Here is a 24,368-nt window from a genome sequence, read left to right on the forward strand (position 1 = left end):
TATATATATATATATATATATATATATATATATATATATATATATATATATATATATATATGCAGGACTAATAAAGGATTATTATCTTATCTTATCTTATCTAGACAAATACTGTAAAATCTGTACTTATAATTAAGATGAAAAGAAACACTTATTTACATATTTTAACCAATTTACCAACTTTAATAAACACAGCTGAAAGTGGCTTATGACATACATACATTATTTGATTTTTTCTTTTTTCTTTATTATAAAGACATACATAGCCGACCCACAATGCAATGCTTTACCAAACCCCTGTTTGTTTGTTTGTTTATTTACATTGTTGCAATGTAACTATCGTCTCCAGGGAGGTTTCATGAAACGTACAAAAAAATAAAAATACAAAGCAAAAAAAAGAAGATCTGAACTGGATGAAGAACCTGCGATCAGCTGATCAGAGACAACAAGCCGAAGCATGAACACAATGTGTGTTTTGAGACATTAACATGAGTGCATTTGATACAGAGAAGAACTGCAGAGGTTAAGATGAAGATGAGACGTTGGTGTTTTAGAGCGAGCTGGAGGTTAATTAACAATCTTACAGTTTGTGGAACTCATTAATCTTCTTTCACTGAAGTTCCTATGATTGGGTTTTATTCACCGGGTAAATGGTTTTGTAAAAAGCTTAAAAGATGATATTCAAAGGTGTCATGAGGCAAAGAAGCTTGAATATTAATGACCCCCCCCTCTCTCTATTTCGTGTTTTCTCCGTCACAATTAAAGTATCTCAAAGTATTTCAAGTTCTCTTTTGGCCCGGTGCTGGTCTTCAGGTTCAGGTTCAGGTTCCTCACTGGGGTTCTGTGCTGGATGAGCCCACGATGCCGTGCTGTCGCAGCAGGTTCCTCAGGATCTGATTCTTGGACTTCCAGTCCTCCACCTGAGGAACAACACAGGAAACACACAAGTTAAGTTAAGTAGTACTAACGAATCTAGAGGTGTAGCGGATCGTTAAACAGATTAACGTTAACCATCACAGTGTAAATAAAGTTTTAACGTTAACCATCACAGTGTAAATAAAGTTTTAACGTTAACCATCAGGGTGTAAATAAAGTTTTAACGTTAACCATCAGGGTGTAAATAAAGTTTAACGTTAACCATCACAGTGTAAATAAAGTTTTAACGTTAACCATCACAGTGTAAATAAAGTTTTAACGTTAACCATCACAGTGTAAATAAAGTTTTAACATTAACATCACAGAGTAAATAAAGTTTTTCTGACTCAGTAGAACTTATGTTTCTAGTCTCTGATCTCTGATCATGTTTCATTGTAAACAACCAATCAGAGGAGAGCTAGTAACGTTAGCAGCACCGCTAACGGCTAACCAACGGAGGTTCACTTCAGTGACATCATGATGCCTTCAGGCTCTGCTCAGTGAACATGAGTACTGGCTGAAGCTGCATTATAACGTTATAATGATGTGTTCACATGTCATCTGTAAAATGTAGTTTTGGTGATAAACTTGAATAAATCCAGTAGTTTGAAGGAGATGTTTTCACATGAATATGAAACAGATATTAGAGATGAATTATGATGTTTAACTTCTAACACGAGCTCTAAACTCATTATTATACTTCATTAAACATAATAATGAAGAGATTTATTTTAATCTATATAAATACAATCTTTTATTTCATTATCATTTAAAGAATAGCCACTATAAATACTATAACAAAGTAAAAGTATAACATTTAGTATTTTTGATGGTTTACAGAGCGTTTCAATGATTTTTGGGATGGTGGATCGTTGTAGACCAGCTGCTCTAATCAAACAAAGGGATCATCTGTATCTGTTAATATGGATCATCAATGATCGGTTAATGGTATTGGACGTGCTGTAGAGTTTATAATATATTACAAATATATAAATGTAATGATCCCTAAACTCCAGCTGAGCCCTGACCTCCTGTTTGAGCAGCTGGTTGTCGATCCGGAGTCGATCCAAAGTGCTGATGTCGTCTCCCAGCTTCAGGTTGCTCTGTCGTAGCTCCTTGATGTACTCGCAGGCTTTGGACAAGATTCCTCCTTTACTCTGAAAAACACACAACACACAACACAACTCAGAAACTATAGAAAGGGACGAGTTTTCTTTCTCAATCACGACACATTGACACGCACAAAGTCAACAAAACTACAAACAACTCAAACTTTAAAATCAAATAAACAACAATGACAGTAAAGTTACATAACTAAAGAAACATTGACCGTTTACGTTCCTCTACTGGTTCGTTCTATGACGGTGAGGCCTGAACTCACCTGTCCCGTCTTGGTATAGTCGATGTTACAGTCGGGGATGACCTTCGACAGCTGCACGATCCAGTTGTTGATCTTGTCGCGACGCCGGCGCTCAACTGTTGGAACAATGACGACGTTGACTTTAATCTAAATCCTTCAAACCTGCTCTGATATTTTTATAAAAACACATCTACATCTTTACACTCCTGACCTTCGTTGTGCTGAGCTCGTCGTTTATCGTCTCTGGAGCCGCGAGGAGCTTCCTGCTTTCTAAAAGTAAAAAAAGATTTAAAACAAAGTTAGCTCCACTTCCCGGATATAAGGAAGATTCTTTTAAAAGAATGCAAACGTTGTAAAATGTTTGTTTATTTCTGATCAAGCGATGATGTCATTACGCGATGTATGGCTGAGTGCGAGGTGCGATTGTCCGTTGGTTGCACCCGGTCAGAACCTCCTGCGGTGACATCATCACATAGAGCTGCCCTGTCAAACAAAAGCTCACAGTCAGCTGATTGGAATACGTTTATTATAATAGTATAAGTACAAGTAATGAGCATTAGCGATTGACTATATATAGAGAATAGGAGCAGAACAGACATCACACTTCTCTGTGGTCATTTGACCGGTACAAAATGGAAACGTTGAAAAAACGTCGCAATTTGCCGGGAACACACGAATGGCTGGCTAGTTAGCTAGTTAGCTTGTCCTTCTCCAGCCCACTGTTTGTCTCAATGTCTGTAACAAGTGTAGCATTCAACAATGGTGGAATCAAGCAAGCTAGCTGACTAGCCTGCTGTATGCTAGTTAGCGAGCTAGCTAGCTAATACACTGGTTACAGTGCTTTCCTACACTGTTTCGATGAAGAATGAGACCCTGATCACACGAGATGCTTCGCTAGAAACTCGTCGTTAACAAAACTACTTGAAAACTGACTTCCTGTTTTGATGCTGGGAGATGTGGTTGGGCTAGCTAATCAAAGCTTCATGTGTTAAAGCTGCATTCTCTCTAATGTCCACCAGGGGGCGACTCCTCTGGTTGTATAGAAGTCTATGAGAAAATGACTCTACTTCTCTCTTGATTTATTACCTCAGTAAACATTGTAAACATGAGTTTATGGTCTCAATCTCTAGTTTCAAGTCTTCTTCAATACAGCATGATGTTCATTTAGTAAATGATGGTTCATTTAGAGTCAAACAGACCATAAAGCAGGGGATGCTTTAGGGGCGGGGCTACACAGTGATTGACAGGTCTCTACCAGAGACGTATACGGCGTCTCTACGTCACTCCTCCTCAGTCCACATATGGTCACTTCCTGTTCACCGTGGTTGTAAAAAACACCAACATGGCGACGTTGTCGCTGCTCTGACCATCTTGCTACATTAACTTAAAAGTGACTGTCCGTTCTACTCTGAACGTTTTTTCTGGTCGAGAGCATAACATCGTAATCTTCAGCCCGTGTGTTTCTGTGTCTCGGCAGTATTTACCGGAGGGTGTGGTCTGACCCAGCAGAGTGTCAGAGGCCTGCACCGTGGTCACCATGGTGCCGGTGGCGGCGTCGGCGATGGTGGCCGGGTAGTAGGTGTACTGGGTCTCAGCGCCGCCGCCGTCGCTCTCCAACCCGTCGGGCTGAGAGAACACAGCCTGACACCAAAGACAATGTTAACTCATTAACTCATTAACTTATTAACTCATTAACTTATTAACTCATTAACTTATTAACTTATTAACTCACTAACCCATTAACACATTGACTTATTAACACATTGACTTATTAACACATTAACTTATTAACACATTAACACATTAACTCATTATTTTCAACTGGGACAAAAGAAATGAGAACACAAATCTATCAGGATACTTTTTAAATCAACAGACCATCACAGAATATAACAATAACCGTAAATAACGAGCGACCACGTGACACAAATATGAACCGATGAAAACACTATTTATATGTTTTGGGTGTTAAGTGTTAAGGAATGTGAGTAAATATTAATCAGCCAAATCAAATAGTTTACAGGATGTTAAACCACCAAATGAACTGTGAAGAATGAAAAAGACGAGTTACAGAAGTTCTCCTCTCAGACCTCCATGACGCTTCCGGTGCTGCTCACCTGAGTGACGGTCTGACTGGTCGCTGGGAACCCGGTGACCAGGCTGACGGCTGCGTCCGTCTGCCCGTCCAGCTGTCCATCGGACACCTGGATCACTCGGTAGGTCACCTGGACGAGACGCGTTCACAGATTATCGTGTTTACACAACACGGCTGAGCTCTCGGACCGGACTTCTACTGTTCAGGTGTAAGTGGGTCACGAGCGCTGAGCCCGGAGGGGTAACGCGATACTGACACTGATCAAGATGTGAACCAGTTAATACATCAGTTTACAGGTCATTTATGTTGTTCAGCAGTTTTAATCTACAATATCAACCCAGGATCTAAAGGTGAGTCTGTGTGATGAACGTATTTATGTTTAATATGTCGTGATTTGACACTAACGAGGTCACACAGGTGACTATGATGAACTAATGATGTGACCTCTGGAGGTAACTGGTCCCCCAGGTCGTATAGAGCGGCTTCATAACACACCGACGTTCACAAGTCCAGAACAAAATACTACCTGTACGTTGTATAAATACTTCTTCCTACCTGTACGTCGTATAAATACTCCTTCCTACCTGTACGTCGTATAAATACTTCTTCCTACCTGTACGTCGTATAAATACTTCTTCATACCTGTACGTCGTATAAATACTTCTTCCTACCTGCACGTTGTATAAATACTCCTTCCTACCTGTACGTCGTATAAATACTTCTTCCTACCTGTACGTTGTATAAATACTCCTTCCTACCTGTACGTCGTATAAATACTCCTTCCTACCTGTACGTCGTATAAATACTTCTTCCTACCTGTACGTCGTATAAATACTCCTTCCTACCTGTACGTCGTATAAATACTCCTTCCTACCTGTACGTCGTATAAATACTCCTTCCTACCTGTACGTCGTATAAATACTCCTTCCTACCTGTACGTCGTATAAATACTCCTTCCTACCTGTACGTCGTATAAATACTCCTTCCTACCTGTACGTCGTATAAATACTCCTTCCTACCTGTACGTCGTATAAATACTCCTTCCTACCTGTACGTCGTATAAATACTTCTTCCTACCTGTACGTCGTATAAATACTCCTTCCTACCTGTACGTCGTATAAATACTCCTTCCTACCTGTACGTCGTATAAATACTCCTTCCTACCTGTACGTCGTATAAATACTTCTTCCTACCTGTACGTCGTATAAATACTCCTTCCTACCTGTACGTCGTATAAATACTTCTTCCTACCTGTACGTCGTATAAATACTTCTTCCTACCTGTACGTCGTATAAATACTCCTTCCTACCTGTACGTCGTATAAATACTTCTTCCTACCTGTACGTCGTATAAATACTTCTTCCTACCTGTACGTCGTATAAATACTACTTCCTACCTGTACGTCGTATAAATACTCCTTCCTACCTGTACGTCGTATAAATACTTCTTCCTACCTGTACGTCGTATAAATACTTCTTCATACCTGTACGTCGTATAAATACTTCTTCCTACCTGTACTTTGTATAAATACTCCTTCCTACCTGTACGTCGTATAAATACTCCTTCCTACCTGTACGTTGTATAAATACTTCTTCCTACCTGTACGTCGTATAAATACTCCTTCCTACCTGTACGTCGTATAAATACTCCTTCCTACCTGTACGTCGTATAAATACTTCTTCCTACCTGTACGTCGTATAAATACTTCTTCCTACCTGTACGTCGTATAAATACTCCTTCCTACCTGTACGTCGTATAAATACTTCTTCCTACCTGTACGTCGTATAAATACTTCTTCCTACCTGTACGTCGTATAAATACTTCTTCCTACCTGTACGTCGTATAAATACTCCTTCCTACCTGTACGTCGTATAAATACTTCTTCCTACCTGTACGTCGTATAAATACTTCTTCCTACCTGTACGTCGTATAAATACTTCTTCCTACCTGTACGTCGTATAAATACTTCTTCCTACCTGTACGTCGTATAAATACTTCTTCCTACCTGTACGTCGTATAAATACTTCTTCCTACCTGTACGTCGTATAAATACTTCTTCCTACCTGTACGTCGTATAAATACTTCTTCCTACCTGTACGTTGTATAAATACTTCTTCCTACCTGTACGTCGTATAAATACTTCTTCCTACCTGTACGTTGTATAAATACTTCTTCCTACCTGTACGTCGTATAAATACTCCTTCCTACCTGTACGTCGTATAAATACTTCTTCCTACCTGTACGTTGTATAAATACTTCTTCCTACCTGTACGTCGTATAAATACTTCTTCCTACCTGTACGTCGTATAAATACTTCTTCCTACCTGTACGTCGTATAAATACTTCTTCCTACCTGTACGTCGTATAAATACTTCTTCCTACCTGTCCGCCGGCTGCCTCCGTCTTGAACAGGTACTTGACGGGCTGATCGGTGAAGGTGGCGGCGGACTGGATGGTCGCGATGGCCGCCGGGTCCTCCGCCGTGGCTACAGAGCCTGAAGGAGCACGAAGTCACGTCAACTTTATAGTCGTTGAAAATAAAATCAGCTTTAAGGATATTAAAAACCCTATTGTTATTGTTTCCAGGTACAAACACAGCCGTGTGGGCTCATGGTTATAAAGGTCTTATTACATGAACTCATGCGGGATTTAAATGAGACTTCAGAGACATACACAATGTTAAAGCCCTGGACTGCAACAAATCAATGATTTTTCAACGTTCAAAGACAATTTAAGTTAATTTTGAAAGCCTATTTCAGCAACAAGGCAATTAAAATCGCTTTATTCCATTTATTTTATGGTTTTCTTTGTTATTCTTTTGTTGTAATCTTTAATAAAACTCTGGCACAAGAATGTCTTTCAGGATTAATAAAGTTCATCTTATTTTATCTTTCATAAAACATCAAATGCAAAATAAAAACAACATAAAAACATGTAAATACAATAAAAAAAACATTAATTTCAGAGCCAAGAGAATAAACAATAAAAAGAAGCTAAAATAGAATAAAAAAGGTAAAAAATACAAGAATATTAAAAAATATATCAAATAAAAGACAGACTGAAAATGGTCTGTTTGACTTATGAAAGAACAAAATATTAAATTAAATTGGTACATATTAAATAACTTTAAATAACAGTAAAGATAGTGACTTTAATTCAAATAAAACCAATAATAATATGTTTACCTTCCTCGTTGACAGTCACACTCTCATCTGGTTCAGGGCTTTTCTGTTGGCTGCACACATTAAAAACATATTACAGTTAAATTAAATAATAATAATGAAAAATAAATGGTATTAGTTAACAATGGCGCGTGCCGTTACCGTTGACGTCACCACTCACCTCTTCATGTCTGCCGACAGTCTTGCACGAGGAGACCGCCTCAGACTGAAGGAACAAGTTCATGAGTTTAAGACTTTAATCAACAACATCGAGCCGCGACATAGACGAGAACCTGAACGCCTGAAAACCGGCTTGTTTTGGTCGCTTTAGTCGTGAGGCTTCGTCGAGCTGAGTCAAGCGCGCGGACGTTACCACGGGTGGCAACGGAAACTGTCTGTGTGTGCCTTCAAAATAAAAGCATGACGTTTAGAGCGTATCTAACAACAGAAAGAGTCGCTGGGGCGTTCTAGTGTGTGATGGAAAAACAGTATTATGACATTTAACTGCTTTAAGTCAAATACAGTCTGGATCATTCACTTTTGTGCGCTTTGACTCAAAAAATCTTTACAGGAATTTGAACACGTACTTTTTAAAATACATTTTTACAGACTGGCTTTTATGTGATGTCGTCGCTTTCTGTTTTATTTTTATTTGTTGATTTTCCTTAATTATTTTACTGAATATATTTTACTTTTATTTGTTGATTTTACTTAATTATTTTACTGAATATATATATATATATATATATATATATATAATTTTATTTATTATTTTATTTGTATCGTATCGACTGTCTCACTGAGCTTTCCATTATTGATATTATTTCTTTGCTTTTGCTGCTTTGTCTGTGAAAGCACTTTGTAAGGTGCTATATAAATAAAGTAATTATTGTTATTTAAATGTGGTGATCCTCACCGGAAGTCACACGTCTAAATTTGTTCAGCTTGACCCGGATCCTACCTTTGCTCTGCTACATTACAGCGGTTTTCTTTTACAGATGTTCAACGAAGCACTTTCCCCATTTCCGCTAACTTTGTGAGCACAGTTTCCCGCCAAAAGCAAATACAAGCAAATCTCAAATTATATTAAAGGAGCTAAAATACACACAAAGTGCTGAATTACGTAGAATACGCTGCAGTATGAACAAAGATCTACTTACGCCGCAGTGGTCCCGCCCCCTGATATTTGTCAACAGAGCGCAGCGTCGGGTGTCGGCTTGTACGCATGCGCGACAGGAAATGCAATGATCCTGATTCCAGATTAGGTGATAACTCTCTGAAAACAGATTATAATCAAGCAAAGAAATCCGAATATCTGACCCACGGTCTGTGGTTGACACTGCCGCATTTTTTTGGTGGAGATGGGGCGTTCAGGAACACTCGGATTTAGCATAGAGTTTACGGGAGAATTAAAGAAAACTAAATATTGGATATAAAATTAATATTTTACTGCTGGTCATTGCTGCATTTTAATATATATTTATATAATACTTATATTTACTCATATTATCCAGTACTTGTGTACATAATATTTGGCTCAAATTCCTTGTATGTGCACGCAGACTTCCCCAAAATAAAGCTGACTCATATATATGTGCAATATAAAGCTATGGATTAAATTAGCTTTTCGACAATACATTTTCTTAAATATATTGCACAATATACTGTAATATAAACATTGATTTATTTCACATTTTACAACCAGTAAACCTCAATCTTGCGAGCTTGTTTATAAAACAAAAGAATGCAGGCCGAGAGGAGTCACGATCAGCTGGACGTCTGACGGTGTTTTAGTGTCACGCATTCTTCACAACATTCACTGTAACATCAGATTGTATGATTTAAATACAGCTGCAGAAGAAATATGAAACGTTAGTGACAACAAAACAAAACACTGGACTGCGCCCGGGGTTCGATCCGGCGAACGGGAGGAGAGTCGTATTCTCTGAAAGAGAAATGATTTCGAAGTAACCACTGAGCTAAACCAGTGCAGCAGCTTCAATGAGAAACTGCCTTCATGAACATGAGAGTGCTGCAGAGTCTCCTCTGTGCTCATGATGACGCAGCAGACAGCATCAGTCTTTCTATAGTCTACTTCCTGTTATCACAGACGAACTGGTTTAGCTCAGTGGTTACTTCGCTCTACAAATCTATTTGGTGACTTGATTCTCTCCCGTTCGCGGGATCAAACCTCGTGCGCTGTCCAGTGTTTTCTCAAGTTTTGTTTTAAAAGCAGAAGAACACATGAAGCTTTAACTTCACATTTGTTGTCACCTGCTTTTAAAACAAAACTTTAAGACTCACATGTTCTTCTTCAGACTAGAATAACAGGAAACAGAGAGGAACTGTTCTTCAAGTCTACTTTAAACTATTTAACATAAACAATACTGGAGGTGGAGAATGTTTCTGGAGGATGAACCACAAAGAGACGGCTTCCCTCAGTGTCTCTGGTGTTTTGAGAGTCTTGAACAGAACCACAGAGCAGAGGGAGAGAAAACACTGGACAGCGCCCGAGGTTCGATCCCGCGAACGGGAGGAGAGTCGTATTCTCTGAAAGAGAAATGATTTCGAAGTAACCACTGAGCTAAACCAGTGCAGCAGCTTTCATGAGAAACTGCCTTCATGAACATGAGAGTGCTGCAGAGTCTCCTCTGTGCTCATGATGACGCAGCAGACAGCAGCAGTCTTTATAAAGTCTACTTCCTGTTATCACAGACGCACTGGTTTAGCTCAGTGGTTACTTCGCTCCACAAATCTTTCAGATTACTTGGTTCTCTCCCTCCTTGGGATCAAACCTCGGGCGCTGTCCAGTGTTTTCTCAAGTTTTGTTTTAAAAGCAGGCGACAACAAATGTGAAGTCAAAGCTTCATGTCTTACAGCTGCATTCTCTCTACTGCCCCATACCTATCGATTTTTGCTTTAATCTAACAGAAAGATATATACGCCATATTATTACTTCTTCCCGACCAGGCGGCAACCTCCAGTTCAGTAAAGTGAATCGGGATCAAACCTCGGGCGCTGTCCAGTGTTTTCTCTCCCTCTGCTCTGTGGTTCTGTTAAAAACACTCATGAACACCAGAGACACTGAGGGAAGCCGTCTCCTTTTGGTTCATCCTCCATAAACCCATAAAGCATCCCCTGCTTTATGGTCTGTTTGACTCTAAATGGACCATCATTTACAAAATGAACATCATGCTGTATTGAAGAAGACTTGAAACTAGAGATTGAGACCATAAACTCATGTTTACAATGTTTACTGAGGTAATAAATCAAGAGAGAAGTAGAGTCATCTTCTCATAGACTTCTATACAACCAGAGGAGTCGCCCCCTGGTGGACATTAGAGAGAATGCAGCTTTAACACATGAAGCTTTGACTTCACATTTGTTGTCGCCTGCTTTTAAAATAAAACTTTAAGACTCACATGTTCTTCTTCAGACTAGAATAACAGGAACCAGAGAGGAACTGTTCTTCAAGTCTACTTTAAACTATTTAGCAGAATCGATACTGGAGGTGGAGAATGTTTCTGGAGGATGAACCACAAAGAGACGGCTTCCCTCAGTGTCTCTGGTGTTCATGAGAGTCTTGAAACCGAGAGTGCCCCAAAATGGGCTCTAGAGGGGGGGCGAAGAGTGTACACATGTAGTACAAATCACTTTTGAGAACGAATGAAATTATATTTTAAAATATTTAAAAAACGTACTTGACGAAGAGATTCTGATCAAATGGACCATGTAACCTATTTTAATCACTCAAAATATATATATATATACACAAAGTACTTCAAGGTACTACAAGTACTACCACAATTTCACCTATTTCTCACCAGGAGAAGGCGAGCAATGTTCTCCGTTATCGATCCCAGCCGCGATCTACGGCACTTTCACACACTTCATATCCAGCAGCACGAGGAGAACAAACTGCATCGAACTATCGCCTCCAAATTATTCTACTTTAAACCGTTAGAACGTTACTATTGATCTGCCACAGATATCAACTCAGCCCATCATCATAAACATTAAAACGCTCCGTACCTTTTAGATGTTTCCTGGATGAAAATCGAAAAAAAAAAAAAATGTATCCGTGCCGGCATTTTGCTGCGTCTCTCTGCTTGTTCTGTGAAAAAAACTGAGTCTCTGACGAGCTTCTATGACGAATGAGTAATAATTTCAGTTTTGGCCAATGGGTTTGACCCATGGGATCACAGTTTTTGATTATTTTATTGGCTTAAAATTCTGTAAACAACTCAAAGAACCAATCACTACACTGCGCAGACTCTGCTGAGTTCAAAACTGTGGGAATTGCACAAATCGGCTGATGACAGGCTGTGTTAGGTTCAAATACATCACGTAAAACTGAAATTCTGACGAAAATTAGCCATAGTTTACAAGTTTTCATATAGCCCAGGCTCTCAAAATGATGCCAAACTTCTGTATTAGATAGATTGAACACTATTAGTGATAAAAGAAGTGAAATATATAGATATATAGTATTTAAAAGTACAATAACACAGCGATATCGGCGCCTTCCAAAATCAGAATTGACGTTGGCTGACCTCAGCTGACCTGTACACCGGCATTGATTTCTCAGGCATACTTCACTCTATCAAAGCCAATTTTTTTTTTAAAAGGACTGCTGACATGTTGTGATATGATTTGGGAGAGTAAGGCCTGCCTGTGCATCATTTAAAATCAATAAAAGTGCTTTTTGGGCACAAAACAAAAAAATAACCTGAAAATTCTCAATTTGAGCTGTGTGTAACATTCGTTTCAGCATTTACCAGTAACATATACAATTATATGTACACATATTAACAAAGCTCACATTTATTTGTGTTATTTTGCCATTTCAATTATTCAAATAGACCTTGTAGTTAGCGAGATAAGCCCCTTTGCATAAGGGTAGGACATTTTCGAGCACAGGGCTAAAAATAGGCCTAGGGTTCAAGAGGTTATTAACAGACCCACAGAGCAGAGGGAGAGAAAACACTGGACAGCGCCCGAGGTTCGATCCCGCAAACGGGAGGAGAGTCGTATTCTCTGAAAGAGAAATGATTTCGAAGTAACCACTGAGCTAAACCAGTGCAGCAGCTTCAATGAGAAACTGCCTTCATGAACATGAGAGTGCTGCAGAGTCTCCTCTGTGCTCATGATGACGCAGCAGACAGCATCAGTCTTTCTATAGTCTACTTCCTGTTATCACAGACGAACTGGTTTAGCTCAGTGGTTACTTCGCTCTACAAATCTATTTGGTGACTTGATTCTCTCCCGTTCGCGGGATCAAACCTCGTGCGCTGTCCAGTGTTTTCTCAAGTTTTGTTTTAAAAGCAGAAGAACACATGAAGCTTTAACTTCACATTTGTTGTCACCTGCTTTTAAAACAAAACTTTAAGACTCACATGTTCTTCTTCAGACTAGAATAACAGGAAACAGAGAGGAACTGTTCTTCAAGTCTACTTTAAACTATTTAACATAAACAATACTGGAGGTGGAGAATGTTTCTGGAGGATGAACCACAAAGAGACGGCTTCCCTCAGTGTCTCTGGTGTTTTGAGAGTCTTGAACAGAACCACAGAGCAGAGGGAGAGAAAACACTGGACAGCGCCCGAGGTTCGATCCCGCGAACGGGAGGAGAGTCGTATTCTCTGAAAGAGAAATGATTTCGAAGTAACCACTGAGCTAAACCAGTGCAGCAGCTTTCATGAGAAACTGCCTTCATGAACATGAGAGTGCTGCAGAGTCTCCTCTGTGCTCATGATGACGCAGCAGACAGCAGCAGTCTTTATAAAGTCTACTTCCTGTTATCACAGACGCACTGGTTTAGCTCAGTGGTTACTTCGCTCCACAAATCTTTCAGATTACTTGGTTCTCTCCCTCCTTGGGATCAAACATCAGGCGCTGTCCAGTGTTTTCTCAAGTTTTGTTTTAAAAGCAGGCGACAACAAATGTGAAGTCAAAGCTTCATGTCTTACAGCTGCATTCTCTCTACTGCCCCATACCTATCGATTTTTGCTTTAATCTAACAGAAAGATATATACGCCATATTATTACTTCTTCCCGACCAGGCGGCAACCTCCAGTTCAGTAAAGTGAATCGGGATCAAACCTCGGGCGCTGTCCAGTGTTTTCTCTCCCTCTGCTCTGTGGTTCTGTTAAAAACACTCATGAACACCAGAGACACTGAGGGAAGCCGTCTCCTTTTGGTTCATCCTCCATAAACCCATAAAGCATCCCCTGCTTTATGGTCTGTTTGACTCTAAATGGACCATCATTTACAAAATGAACATCATGCTGTATTGAAGAAGACTTGAAACTAGAGATTGAGACCATAAACTCATGTTTACAATGTTTACTGAGGTAATAAATCAAGAGAGAAGTAGAGTCATCTTCTCATAGACTTCTATACAACCAGAGGAGTCGCCCCCTGGTGGACATTAGAGAGAATGCAGCTTTAACACATGAAGCTTTGACTTCACATTTGTTGTCGCCTGCTTTTAAAATAAAACTTTAAGACTCACATGTTCTTCTTCAGACTAGAATAACAGGAACCAGAGAGGAACTGTTCTTCAAGTCTACTTTAAACTATTTAGCAGAATCGATACTGGAGGTGGAGAATGTTTCTGGAGGATGAACCACAAAGAGACGGCTTCCCTCAGTGTCTCTGGTGTTCATGAGAGTCTTGAAACCGAGAGTGCCCCAAAATGGGCTCTAGAGGGGGGGCGAAGAGTGTACACATGTAGTACAAATCACTTTTGAGAACGAATGAAATTATATTTTAAAATATTTAAAAAACGTACTTGACGAAGAGATTCTGATCAAATGGACCATGTAACCTATTTTAATCACTCAAAATATATATATATATACACAAAGTACTTCAAGGTACTACAAGTACTACCACAATTTCACCTATTTCTCACCAGGAGAAGGCGAGCAATGTTCTCCGTTATCGATCCCAGCCGCGATCTACGGCACTTTCACACACTTCATATCCAGCAGCACGAGGAGAACAAACTGCATCGAACTATCGCCTCCAAATTATTCTACTTTAAACCGTTAGAACGTTACTATTGATCTGCCACAGATATCAACTCAGCCCATCATCATAAACATTAAAACGCTCCGTACCTTTTAGATGTTTCCTGGATGAAAATCGAAAAAAAAAAAAAATGTATCCGTGCCGGCATTTTGCTGCGTCTCTCTGCTTGTTCTGTGAAAAAAACTGAGTCTCTGACGAGCTTCTATGACGAATGAGTAATAATTTCAGTTTTGGCCAATGGGTTTGACCCATGGGATCACAGTTTTTGATTATTTTATTGGCTTAAAATTCTGTAAACAACTCAAAGAACCAATCACTACACTGCGCAGACTCTGCTGAGTTCAAAACTGTGGGAATTGCACAAATCGGCTGATGACAGGCTGTGTTAGGTTCAAATACATCACGTAAAACTGAAATTCTGACGAAAATTAGCCATAGTTTACAAGTTTTCATATAGCCCAGGCTCTCAAAATGATGCCAAACTTCTGTATTAGATAGATTGAACACTATTAGTGATAAAAGAAGTGAAATATATAGATATATAGTATTTAAAAGTACAATAACACAGCGATATCGGCGCCTTCCAAAATCAGAATTGACGTTGGCTGACCTCAGCTGACCTGTACACCGGCATTGATTTCTCAGGCATACTTCACTCTATCAAAGCCAATTTTTTTTTTAAAAGGACTGCTGACATGTTGTGATATGATTTGGGAGAGTAAGGCCTGCCTGTGCATCATTTAAAATCAATAAAAGTGCTTTTTGGGCACAAAACAAAAAAATAACCTGAAAATTCTCAATTTGAGCTGTGTGTAACATTCGTTTCAGCATTTACCAGTAACATATACAATTATATGTACACATATTAACAAAGCTCACATTTATTTGTGTTATTTTGCCATTTCAATTATTCAAATAGACCTTGTAGTTAGCGAGATAAGCCCCTTTGCATAAGGGTAGGACATTTTCGAGCACAGGGCTAAAAATAGGCCTAGGGTTCAAGAGGTTATTAACAGACCCACAGAGCAGAGGGAGAGAAAACACTGGACAGCGCCCGAGGTTCGATCCCGCAAACGGGAGGAGAGTCGTATTCTCTGAAAGAGAAATGATTTCGAAGTAACCACTGAGCTAAACCAGTGCAGCAGCTTTCATGAGAAACTGCCTTCATGAACATGAGAGTGCTGCAGAGTCTCCTCTGTGCTCATGATGACGCAGCAGACAGCAGCAGTCTTTATAAAGTCTACTTCCTGTTATCACAGACGCACTGGTTTAGCTCAGTGGTTACTTCGCTCCACAAATCTTTCAGATTACTTGGTTCTCTCCCTCCTTGGGATCAAACCTCGGGCGCTGTCCAGTGTTTTCTCAAGTTTTGTTTTAAAAGCAGGCGACAACAAATGTGAAGTCAAAGCTTCATGTCTTACAGCTGCATTCTCTCTACTGCCCCATACCTATCGATTTTTGTTTTAATCTAACAGAAAGATATATACGCCATATTATTACTTCTTCCCGACCAGGCGGCAACCTCCAGTTCAGTAAAGTGAATCGGGATCAAACCTCGGGCGCTGTCCAGTGTTTTCTCTCCCTCTGCTCTGTGGTTCTGTTAAAAACACTCATGAACACCAGAGACACTGAGGGAAGCCGTCTCCTTTTGGTTCATCCTCCATAAACCCATAAAGCATCCCCTGCTTTATGGTCTGTTTGACTCTAAATGGACCATCATTTACAAAATGAACATCATGCTGTATTGAAGAAGACTTGAAACTAGAGATTGAGACCATAAACTCATGTTTACAATGTTTACTGAGGTAATAAATCAAGAGAGAAGTAGAGTCATCTTCTCATAGACTTCTATACAACCAGAGGAGTCGCCCCCTGGTGGACATTAGAGAGAATGCAGCTTTAACACATGAAGCTTTGACTTCACATTTGTTGTCGCCTGCTTTTAAAATAAAACTTTAAGACTCACATGTTCTTCTTCAGACTAGAATAACAGGAACCAGAGAGGAACTGTTCTTCAAGTCTACTTTAAACTATTTAGCAGAATCGATACTGGAGGTGGAGAATGTTTCTGGAGGATGAACCACAAAGAGACGGCTTCCCTCAGTGTCTCTGGTGTTCATGAGAGTCTTGAAACCGAGAGTGCCCCAAAATGGGCTCTAGAGGGGGGGCGAAGAGTGTACACATGTAGTACAAATCACTTTTGAGAACGAATGAAATTATATTTTAAAATATTTAAAAAACGTACTTGACGAAGAGATTCTGATCAAATGGACCATGTAACCTATTTTAATCACTCAAAATATATATATATATACACAAAGTACTTCAAGGTACTACAAGTACTACCACAATTTCACCTATTTCTCACCAGGAGAAGGCGAGCAATGTTCTCCGTTATCGATCCCAGCCGCGATCTACGGCACTTTCACACACTTCATATCCAGCAGCACGAGGAGAACAAACTGCATCGAACTATCGCCTCCAAATTATTCTACTTTAAACCGTTAGAACGTTACTATTGATCTGCCACAGATATCAACTCAGCCCATCATCATAAACATTAAAACGCTCCGTACCTTTTAGATGTTTCCTGGATGAAAATCGAAAAAAAAAAAAAATGTATCCGTGCCGGCATTTTGCTGCGTCTCTCTGCTTGTTCTGTGAAAAAAACTGAGTCTCTGACGAGCTTCTATGACGAATGAGTAATAATTTCAGTTTTGGCCAATGGGTTTGACCCATGGGATCACAGTTTTTGATTATTTTATTGGCTTAAAATTCTGTAAACAACTCAAAGAACCAATCACTACACTGCGCAGACTCTGCTGAGTTCAAAACTGTGGGAATTGCACAAATCGGCTGATGACAGGCTGTGTTAGGTTCAAATACATCACGTAAAACTGAAATTCTGACGAAAATTAGCCATAGTTTACAAGTTTTCATATAGCCCAGGCTCTCAAAATGATGCCAAACTTCTGTATTAGATAGATTGAACACTATTAGTGATAAAAGAAGTGAAATATATAGATATATAGTATTTAAAAGTACAATAACACAGCGATATCGGCGCCTTCCAAAATCAGAATTGACGTTGGCTGACCTCAGCTGACCTGTACACCGGCATTGATTTCTCAGGCATACTTCACTCTATCAAAGCCAATTTTTTTTTTAAAAGGACTGCTGACATGTTGTGATATGATTTGGGAGAGTAAGGCCTGCCTGTGCATCATTTAAAATCAATAAAAGTGCTTTTTGGGCACAAAACAAAAAAATAACCTGAAAATTCTCAATTTGAGCTGTGTGTAACATTCGTTTCAGCATTTACCAGTAACATATACAATTATATGTACACATATTAACAAAGCTCACATTTATTTGTGTTATTTTGCCATTTCAATTATTCAAATAGACCTTGTAGTTAGCGAGATAAGCCCCTTTGCATAAGGGTAGGACATTTTCGAGCACAGGGCTAAAAATAGGCCTAGGGTTCAAGAGGTTATTAACAGACCCACAGAGCAGAGGGAGAGAAAACACTGGACAGCGCCCGAGGTTCGATCCCGCAAACGGGAGGAGAGTCGTATTCTCTGAAAGAGAAATGATTTCGAAGTAACCACTGAGCTAAACCAGTGCAGCAGCTTTCATGAGAAACTGCCTTCATGAACATGAGAGTGCTGCAGAGTCTCCTCTGTGCTCATGATGACGCAGCAGACAGCAGCAGTCTTTATAAAGTCTACTTCCTGTTATCACAGACGCACTGGTTTAGCTCAGTGGTTACTTCGCTCCACAAATCTTTCAGATTACTTGGTTCTCTCCCTCCTTGGGATCAAACCTCGGGCGCTGTCCAGTGTTTTCTCAAGTTTTGTTTTAAAAGCAGGCGACAACAAATGTGAAGTCAAAGCTTCATGTCTTACAGCTGCATTCTCTCTACTGCCCCATACCTATCGATTTTTGTTTTAATCTAACAGAAAGATATATACGCCATATTATTACTTCTTCCCGACCAGGCGGCAACCTCCAGTTCAGTAAAGTGAATCGGGATCAAACCTCGGGCGCTGTCCAGTGTTTTCTCTCCCTCTGCTCTGTGGTTCTGTTAAAAACACTCATGAACACCAGAGACACTGAGGGAAGCCGTCTCCTTTTGGTTCATCCTCCATAAACCCATAAAGCATCCCCTGCTTTATGGTCTGTTTGACTCTAAATGGACCATCATTTACAAAATGAACATCATGCTGTATTGAAGAAGACTTGAAACTAGAGATTGAGACCATAAACTCATGTTTACAATGTTTACTGAGGTAATAAATCAAGAGAGAAGTAGAGTCATCTTCTCATAGACTTCTATACAACCAGAGGAGTCGCCCCCTGGTGGACATTAGAGAGAATGCAGCTTTAACACATGAAGCTTTGACTTCACATTTGTTGTCGCCTGCTTTTAAAATAAAACTTTAAGACTCACATGTTCTTCTTCAGACTAGAATAACAGGAACCAGAGAGGAACTGTTCTTCAAGTCTACTTTAAACTATTTAGCAGAATCGATACTGGAGGTGGAGAATGTTTCTGGAGGATGAACCACAAAGAGACGGCTTCCCTCAGTGTCTCTGGTGTTCATGAGAGTCTTGAAACCGAGAGTGCCCCAAAATGGGCTCTAGAGGGGGGGCGAAGAGTGTACACATGTAGTACAAATCACTTTTGAGAACGAATGAAATTATATTTTAAAATATTTAAAAAACGTACTTGACGAAGAGATTCTGATCAAATGGACCATGTAACCTATTTTAATCACTCAAAATATATATATATATACACAAAGTACTTCAAGGTACTACAAGTACTACCACAATTTCACCTATTTCTCACCAGGAGAAGGCGAGCAATGTTCTCCGTTATCGATCCCAGCCGCGATCTACGGCACTTTCACACACTTCATATCCAGCAGCACGAGGAGAACAAACTGCATCGAACTATCGCCTCCAAATTATTCTACTTTAAACCGTTAGAACGTTACTATTGATCTGCCACAGATATCAACTCAGCCCATCATCATAAACATTAAAACGCTCCGTACCTTTTAGATGTTTCCTGGATGAAAATCGAAAAAAAAAAAAAATGTATCCGTGCCGGCATTTTGCTGCGTCTCTCTGCTTGTTCTGTGAAAAAAACTGAGTCTCTGACGAGCTTCTATGACGAATGAGTAATAATTTCAGTTTTGGCCAATGGGTTTGACCCATGGGATCACAGTTTTTGATTATTTTATTGGCTTAAAATTCTGTAAACAACTCAAAGAACCAATCACTACACTGCGCAGACTCTGCTGAGTTCAAAACTGTGGGAATTGCACAAATCGGCTGATGACAGGCTGTGTTAGGTTCAAATACATCACGTAAAACTGAAATTCTGACGAAAATTAGCCATAGTTTACAAGTTTTCATATAGCCCAGGCTCTCAAAATGATGCCAAACTTCTGTATTAGATAGATTGAACACTATTAGTGATAAAAGAAGTGAAATATATAGATATATAGTATTTAAAAGTACAATAACACAGCGATATCGGCGCCTTCCAAAATCAGAATTGACGTTGGCTGACCTCAGCTGACCTGTACACCGGCATTGATTTCTCAGGCATACTTCACTCTATCAAAGCCAATTTTTTTTTTAAAAGGACTGCTGACATGTTGTGATATGATTTGGGAGAGTAAGGCCTGCCTGTGCATCATTTAAAATCAATAAAAGTGCTTTTTGGGCACAAAACAAAAAAATAACCTGAAAATTCTCAATTTGAGCTGTGTGTAACATTCGTTTCAGCATTTACCAGTAACATATACAATTATATGTACACATATTAACAAAGCTCACATTTATTTGTGTTATTTTGCCATTTCAATTATTCAAATAGACCTTGTAGTTAGCGAGATAAGCCCCTTTGCATAAGGGTAGGACATTTTCGAGCACAGGGCTAAAAATAGGCCTAGGGTTCAAGAGGTTATTAACAGACCCACAGAGCAGAGGGAGAGAAAACACTGGACAGCGCCCGAGGTTCGATCCCGCGAACGGGAGGAGAGTCGTATTCTCTGAAAGAGAAATGATTTCGAAGTAACCACTGAGCTAAACCAGTGCAGCAGCTTTCATGAGAAACTGCCTTCATGAACATGAGAGTGCTGCAGAGTCTCCTCTGTGCTCATGATGACGCAGCAGACAGCAGCAGTCTTTATAAAGTCTACTTCCTGTTATCACAGACGCACTGGTTTAGCTCAGTGGTTACTTCGCTCCACAAATCTTTCAGATTACTTGGTTCTCTCCCTCCTTGGGATCAAACATCAGGCGCTGTCCAGTGTTTTCTCAAGTTTTGTTTTAAAAGCAGGCGACAACAAATGTGAAGTCAAAGCTTCATGTCTTACAGCTGCATTCTCTCTACTGCCCCATACCTATCGATTTTTGTTTTAATCTAACAGAAAGATATATACGCCATATTATTACTTCTTCCCGACCAGGCGGCAACCTCCAGTTCAGTAAAGTGAATCGGGATCAAACCTCGGGCGCTGTCCAGTGTTTTCTCTCCCTCTGCTCTGTGGTTCTGTTCAAGACTCTCATGAACACCAGAGACACTGAGGGAAGCCGTCTCCTTTTGGATCATCCTCTATAAACCCATAAAGCATCCCCTGCTTTATGGTCTGTTTGACTCTAAATGGACCATCATTTACAAAATGAACATCATGCTGTATTGAAGAAGACTTGAAGCTAGAGATTGAGACCATAAACTCATGTTTACAATGTTTACTGAGGTAATAAATCAAGAGAGAAGTAGAGTCATCTTCTCATAGACTTCTATACAACCAGAGGAGTCGCCCCCTGGTGGACACTAGAGAGAATGCAGCTTTAACACATGAAGCTTTGGCCTCACATTTGTTGTCACCTGCTTTTAAAACAAAACTTTAAGACTCACATGTTCTTCTTCAGACTAGAATAACAGGAAACAGAGAGGAACTGTTCTTCAAGTCTACTTTAAACTATTTAACATAAACAATACTGGAGGTGGAGAATGTTTCTGGAGGATGAACCACAAAGAGACGGCTTCCCTCAGTGTCTCTGGTGTTCATGAGAGTCTTGAACAGAACCACAGAGCAGAGGGAGAGAAAACACTGGACAGCGCCCGAGGTTCGATCCCGCGAACGGGAGGAGAGTCGTATTCTCTGAAAGAGAAATGATTTCGAAGTAACCACTGAGCTAAACCAGTGCAGCAGCTTCAATGAGAAACTGCCTTCATGAACATGAGAGTGCTGCAGAGTCTCCTCTGTGCTCATGATGACGCAGCAGACAGCAGCAGTCTTTATAAAGTCTACTTCCTGTTATCACAGACGCACTGGTTTAGCTCAGTGGTTACTTCGCTCTACAAATCTATTTGGTGACTTGATTCTCTCCCGTTCGCGGGATCAAACCTCGTGCGCTGTCCAGTGTTTTCTCAAGTTTTGTTTTAAAAGCAGAAGAACACATGAAGCTTTAACTTCACATTTGTTGTCACCTGCTTTTAAAACAAAACTTTAAGACTCACATGTTTTTCTTCAGACTAGAATAACAGGAAACAGAGAGGAACTGTTCTTCAAGTCTACTTTAAACTATTTAACATAAACAATACTGGAGGTGGAGAATGTTTCTGGAGGATGAACCACAAAGAGACGGCTTCCCTCAGTGTCTCTGGTGTTCATGAGAGTCTTGAAACCGAGAGTGCCCCAAAATGGGCTCTAGAGGGGGGGCGAAGAGTGTACACATGTAGTACAAATCACTTTTGAGAACGAATGAAATTATATTTTAAAATATTTCAAAAACGTACTTGACGAAGAGATTCTGATCAAATGGACCATGTAACCTATTTTAATCACTCAAAATATATATATATATACACAAAGTACTTCAAGGTACTACAAGTACTACCACAATTTCACCTATTTCTCACCAGGAGAAGGCGAGCAATGTTCTCCGTTATCGATCCCAGCCGCGATCTACGGCACTTTCACACACTTCATATCCAGCAGCACGAGGAGAACAAACTGCATCGAACTATCGCCTCCAAATTATTCTACTTTAAACCGTTAGAACGTTACTATTGATCTGCCACAGATATCAACTCAGCCCATCATCATAAACATTAAAACGCTCCGTACCTTTTAGATGTTTCCTGGATGAAAATCGAAAAAAAAAAAAAATGTATCCGTGCCGGCATTTTGCTGCGTCTCTCTGCTTGTTCTGTGAAAAAAACTGAGTCTCTGACGAGCTTCTATGACGAATGAGTAATAATTTCAGTTTTGGCCAATGGGTTTGACCCATGGGATCACAGTTTTTGATTATTTTATTGGCTTAAAATTCTGTAAACAACTCAAAGAACCAATCACTACACTGCGCAGACTCTGCTGAGTTCAAAACTGTGGGAATTGCACAAATCGGCCGATGACAGGCTTTGTTAGGTTCAAATACATCACGTAAAACTGAAATTCTGACGAAAATTAGCCATAGTTTACAAGTTTTCATATAGCCCAGGCTCTCAAAATGATGCCAAACTTCTGTATTAGATAGATTGAACACTATTAGTGATACAAGAAGTGAAATATATAGATATATAGTATTTAAAAGTACAATAACACAGCGATATCGGCGCCTTCCAAAATCAGAATTGACGTTGGCTGACCTCAGCTGACCTGTACACCGGCATTGATTTCTCAGGCATACTTCACTCTATCAAAGCCAATTTTTTTTTTAAAAGGACTGCTGACATGTTGTGATATGATTTGGGAGAGTAAGGCCTGCCTGTGCATCATTTAAAATCAATAAAAGTGCTTTTGGGGCACAAAAAAAAAAAATAACCTGAAAATTCTCAATTTGAGCTGTGTGTAACATTCGTTTCAGCATTTACCAGTAACATATACAATTATATGTACACATATTAACAAAGCTCACATTTATTTGTGTTATTTTGCCATTTCAATTATTCAAATAGACCTTGTAGTTAGCGAGATAAGCCCCTTTGCATAAGGGTAGGACATTTTCGAGCACAGGGCTAAAAATAGGCCTAGGGTTCAAGAGGTTTTAACAGACCCACAGAGCAGAGGGAGAGAAAACACTGGACAGCGCCCGAGGTTCGATCCCGCGAACGGGAGGAGAGTCGGATCCTCTGTGAAAGAGAAATGAATCGAAGTAACCACTGAGCTAAACCAGTGCAGCAGCTTTAATGTGAAACTGCCTTCATGAACATGAGAGTGCTGCAGAGTCTCCTCTGTGTTCATGATGACGCAGCAGACAGCAGCAGTCTTTATAAAGTCTACTTCCTGTTATCACAGATGCACTGGTTTAGCTCAGTGGTTACTTCGCTCCACAAATCTATTTGATTACTTGGTTCTTTCCCTCCTCGGGATCAAACCTCGGGCGCTGTCCAGTGTTTTCTCAAGTTTTGTTTTAAAAGCAGGCGACAACAAATGTGAAGTCAAAGCTTCATGTCTTACAGCTGCATTCTCTCTACTGCCCCATACCTATCGATTTTTGTTTTAATCTAACAGAAAGATATATACGCCATATTATTACTTCTTCCCGACCAGGCGGCAACCTCCAGTTCAGTAAAGTGAATCTGGATCAAACCTCGGGCGCTGTCCAGTGTTTTCTCTCCCACTGCTCTGTGGTTCTGTTAAAAACACTCATGAACACCAGAGACACTGAGGGAAGCCGTCTCCTTTTGGTTCATCCTCTATAAACCCATAAAGCATCCCCTGCTTTATGGTCTGTTTGACTCTAAATGGACCATCATTTACTAAATGAACAT

The 24,368-nt window shown here is 39.8% G+C and overlaps 1 protein-coding gene across 2 annotated transcripts; it reads right to left on the reverse strand.

The window, feature by feature from the left end:
- Window positions 1–151: 151 nt before the first annotated feature.
- usf1 (upstream transcription factor 1) lies at window positions 152–8,714 on the reverse strand. Of its 2 annotated transcripts, none has more exons than XM_079165692.1 (11): window positions 8,692–8,714; window positions 7,713–7,757; window positions 7,556–7,605; window positions 6,753–6,865; window positions 4,393–4,500; window positions 3,760–3,916; window positions 2,671–2,758; window positions 2,487–2,545; window positions 2,297–2,391; window positions 1,944–2,072; window positions 152–920 (listed from the first exon to the last, which is right to left on the reverse strand). In XM_079165692.1, exons 2-11 carry the CDS (start codon window positions 7,718–7,720, stop codon window positions 831–833), a joined length of 897 nt encoding a protein of 298 aa, XP_079021818.1. In that variant the 5' UTR covers window positions 7,721–7,757; window positions 8,692–8,714; the 3' UTR covers window positions 152–830. The 2 variants fall into 2 exon arrangements, with proteins under 2 accessions (XP_079021818.1, XP_079021819.1); XM_079165693.1 differs by lacking the exon at window positions 8,692–8,714 and adding an exon at window positions 8,493–8,652.
- Window positions 8,715–24,368: the final 15,654 nt, after the last annotated feature.

The sequence above is a fragment of the Pholis gunnellus genome (assembly GCF_910591455.1).
Source record: "Pholis gunnellus genome assembly, chromosome: 9".
Lineage (NCBI taxonomy): Eukaryota > Metazoa > Chordata > Actinopteri > Perciformes > Pholidae > Pholis > Pholis gunnellus.

Excerpts from the sequence above, each read along its gene's own strand:
- usf1 (XM_079165692.1), bottom strand. Across the intron at positions 2,392-2,486 it reads ACGAGCTCAGCACAACGAAG|TTGAGCGCCGGCGTCGCGAC; the intron begins GTCAGGAGTGTA and ends TTGTTCCAACAG. Across the intron at positions 2,073-2,296 it reads ACTATACCAAGACGGGACAG|AGTAAAGGAGGAATCTTGTC; the intron begins GTGAGTTCAGGC and ends TGTGTTTTTCAG.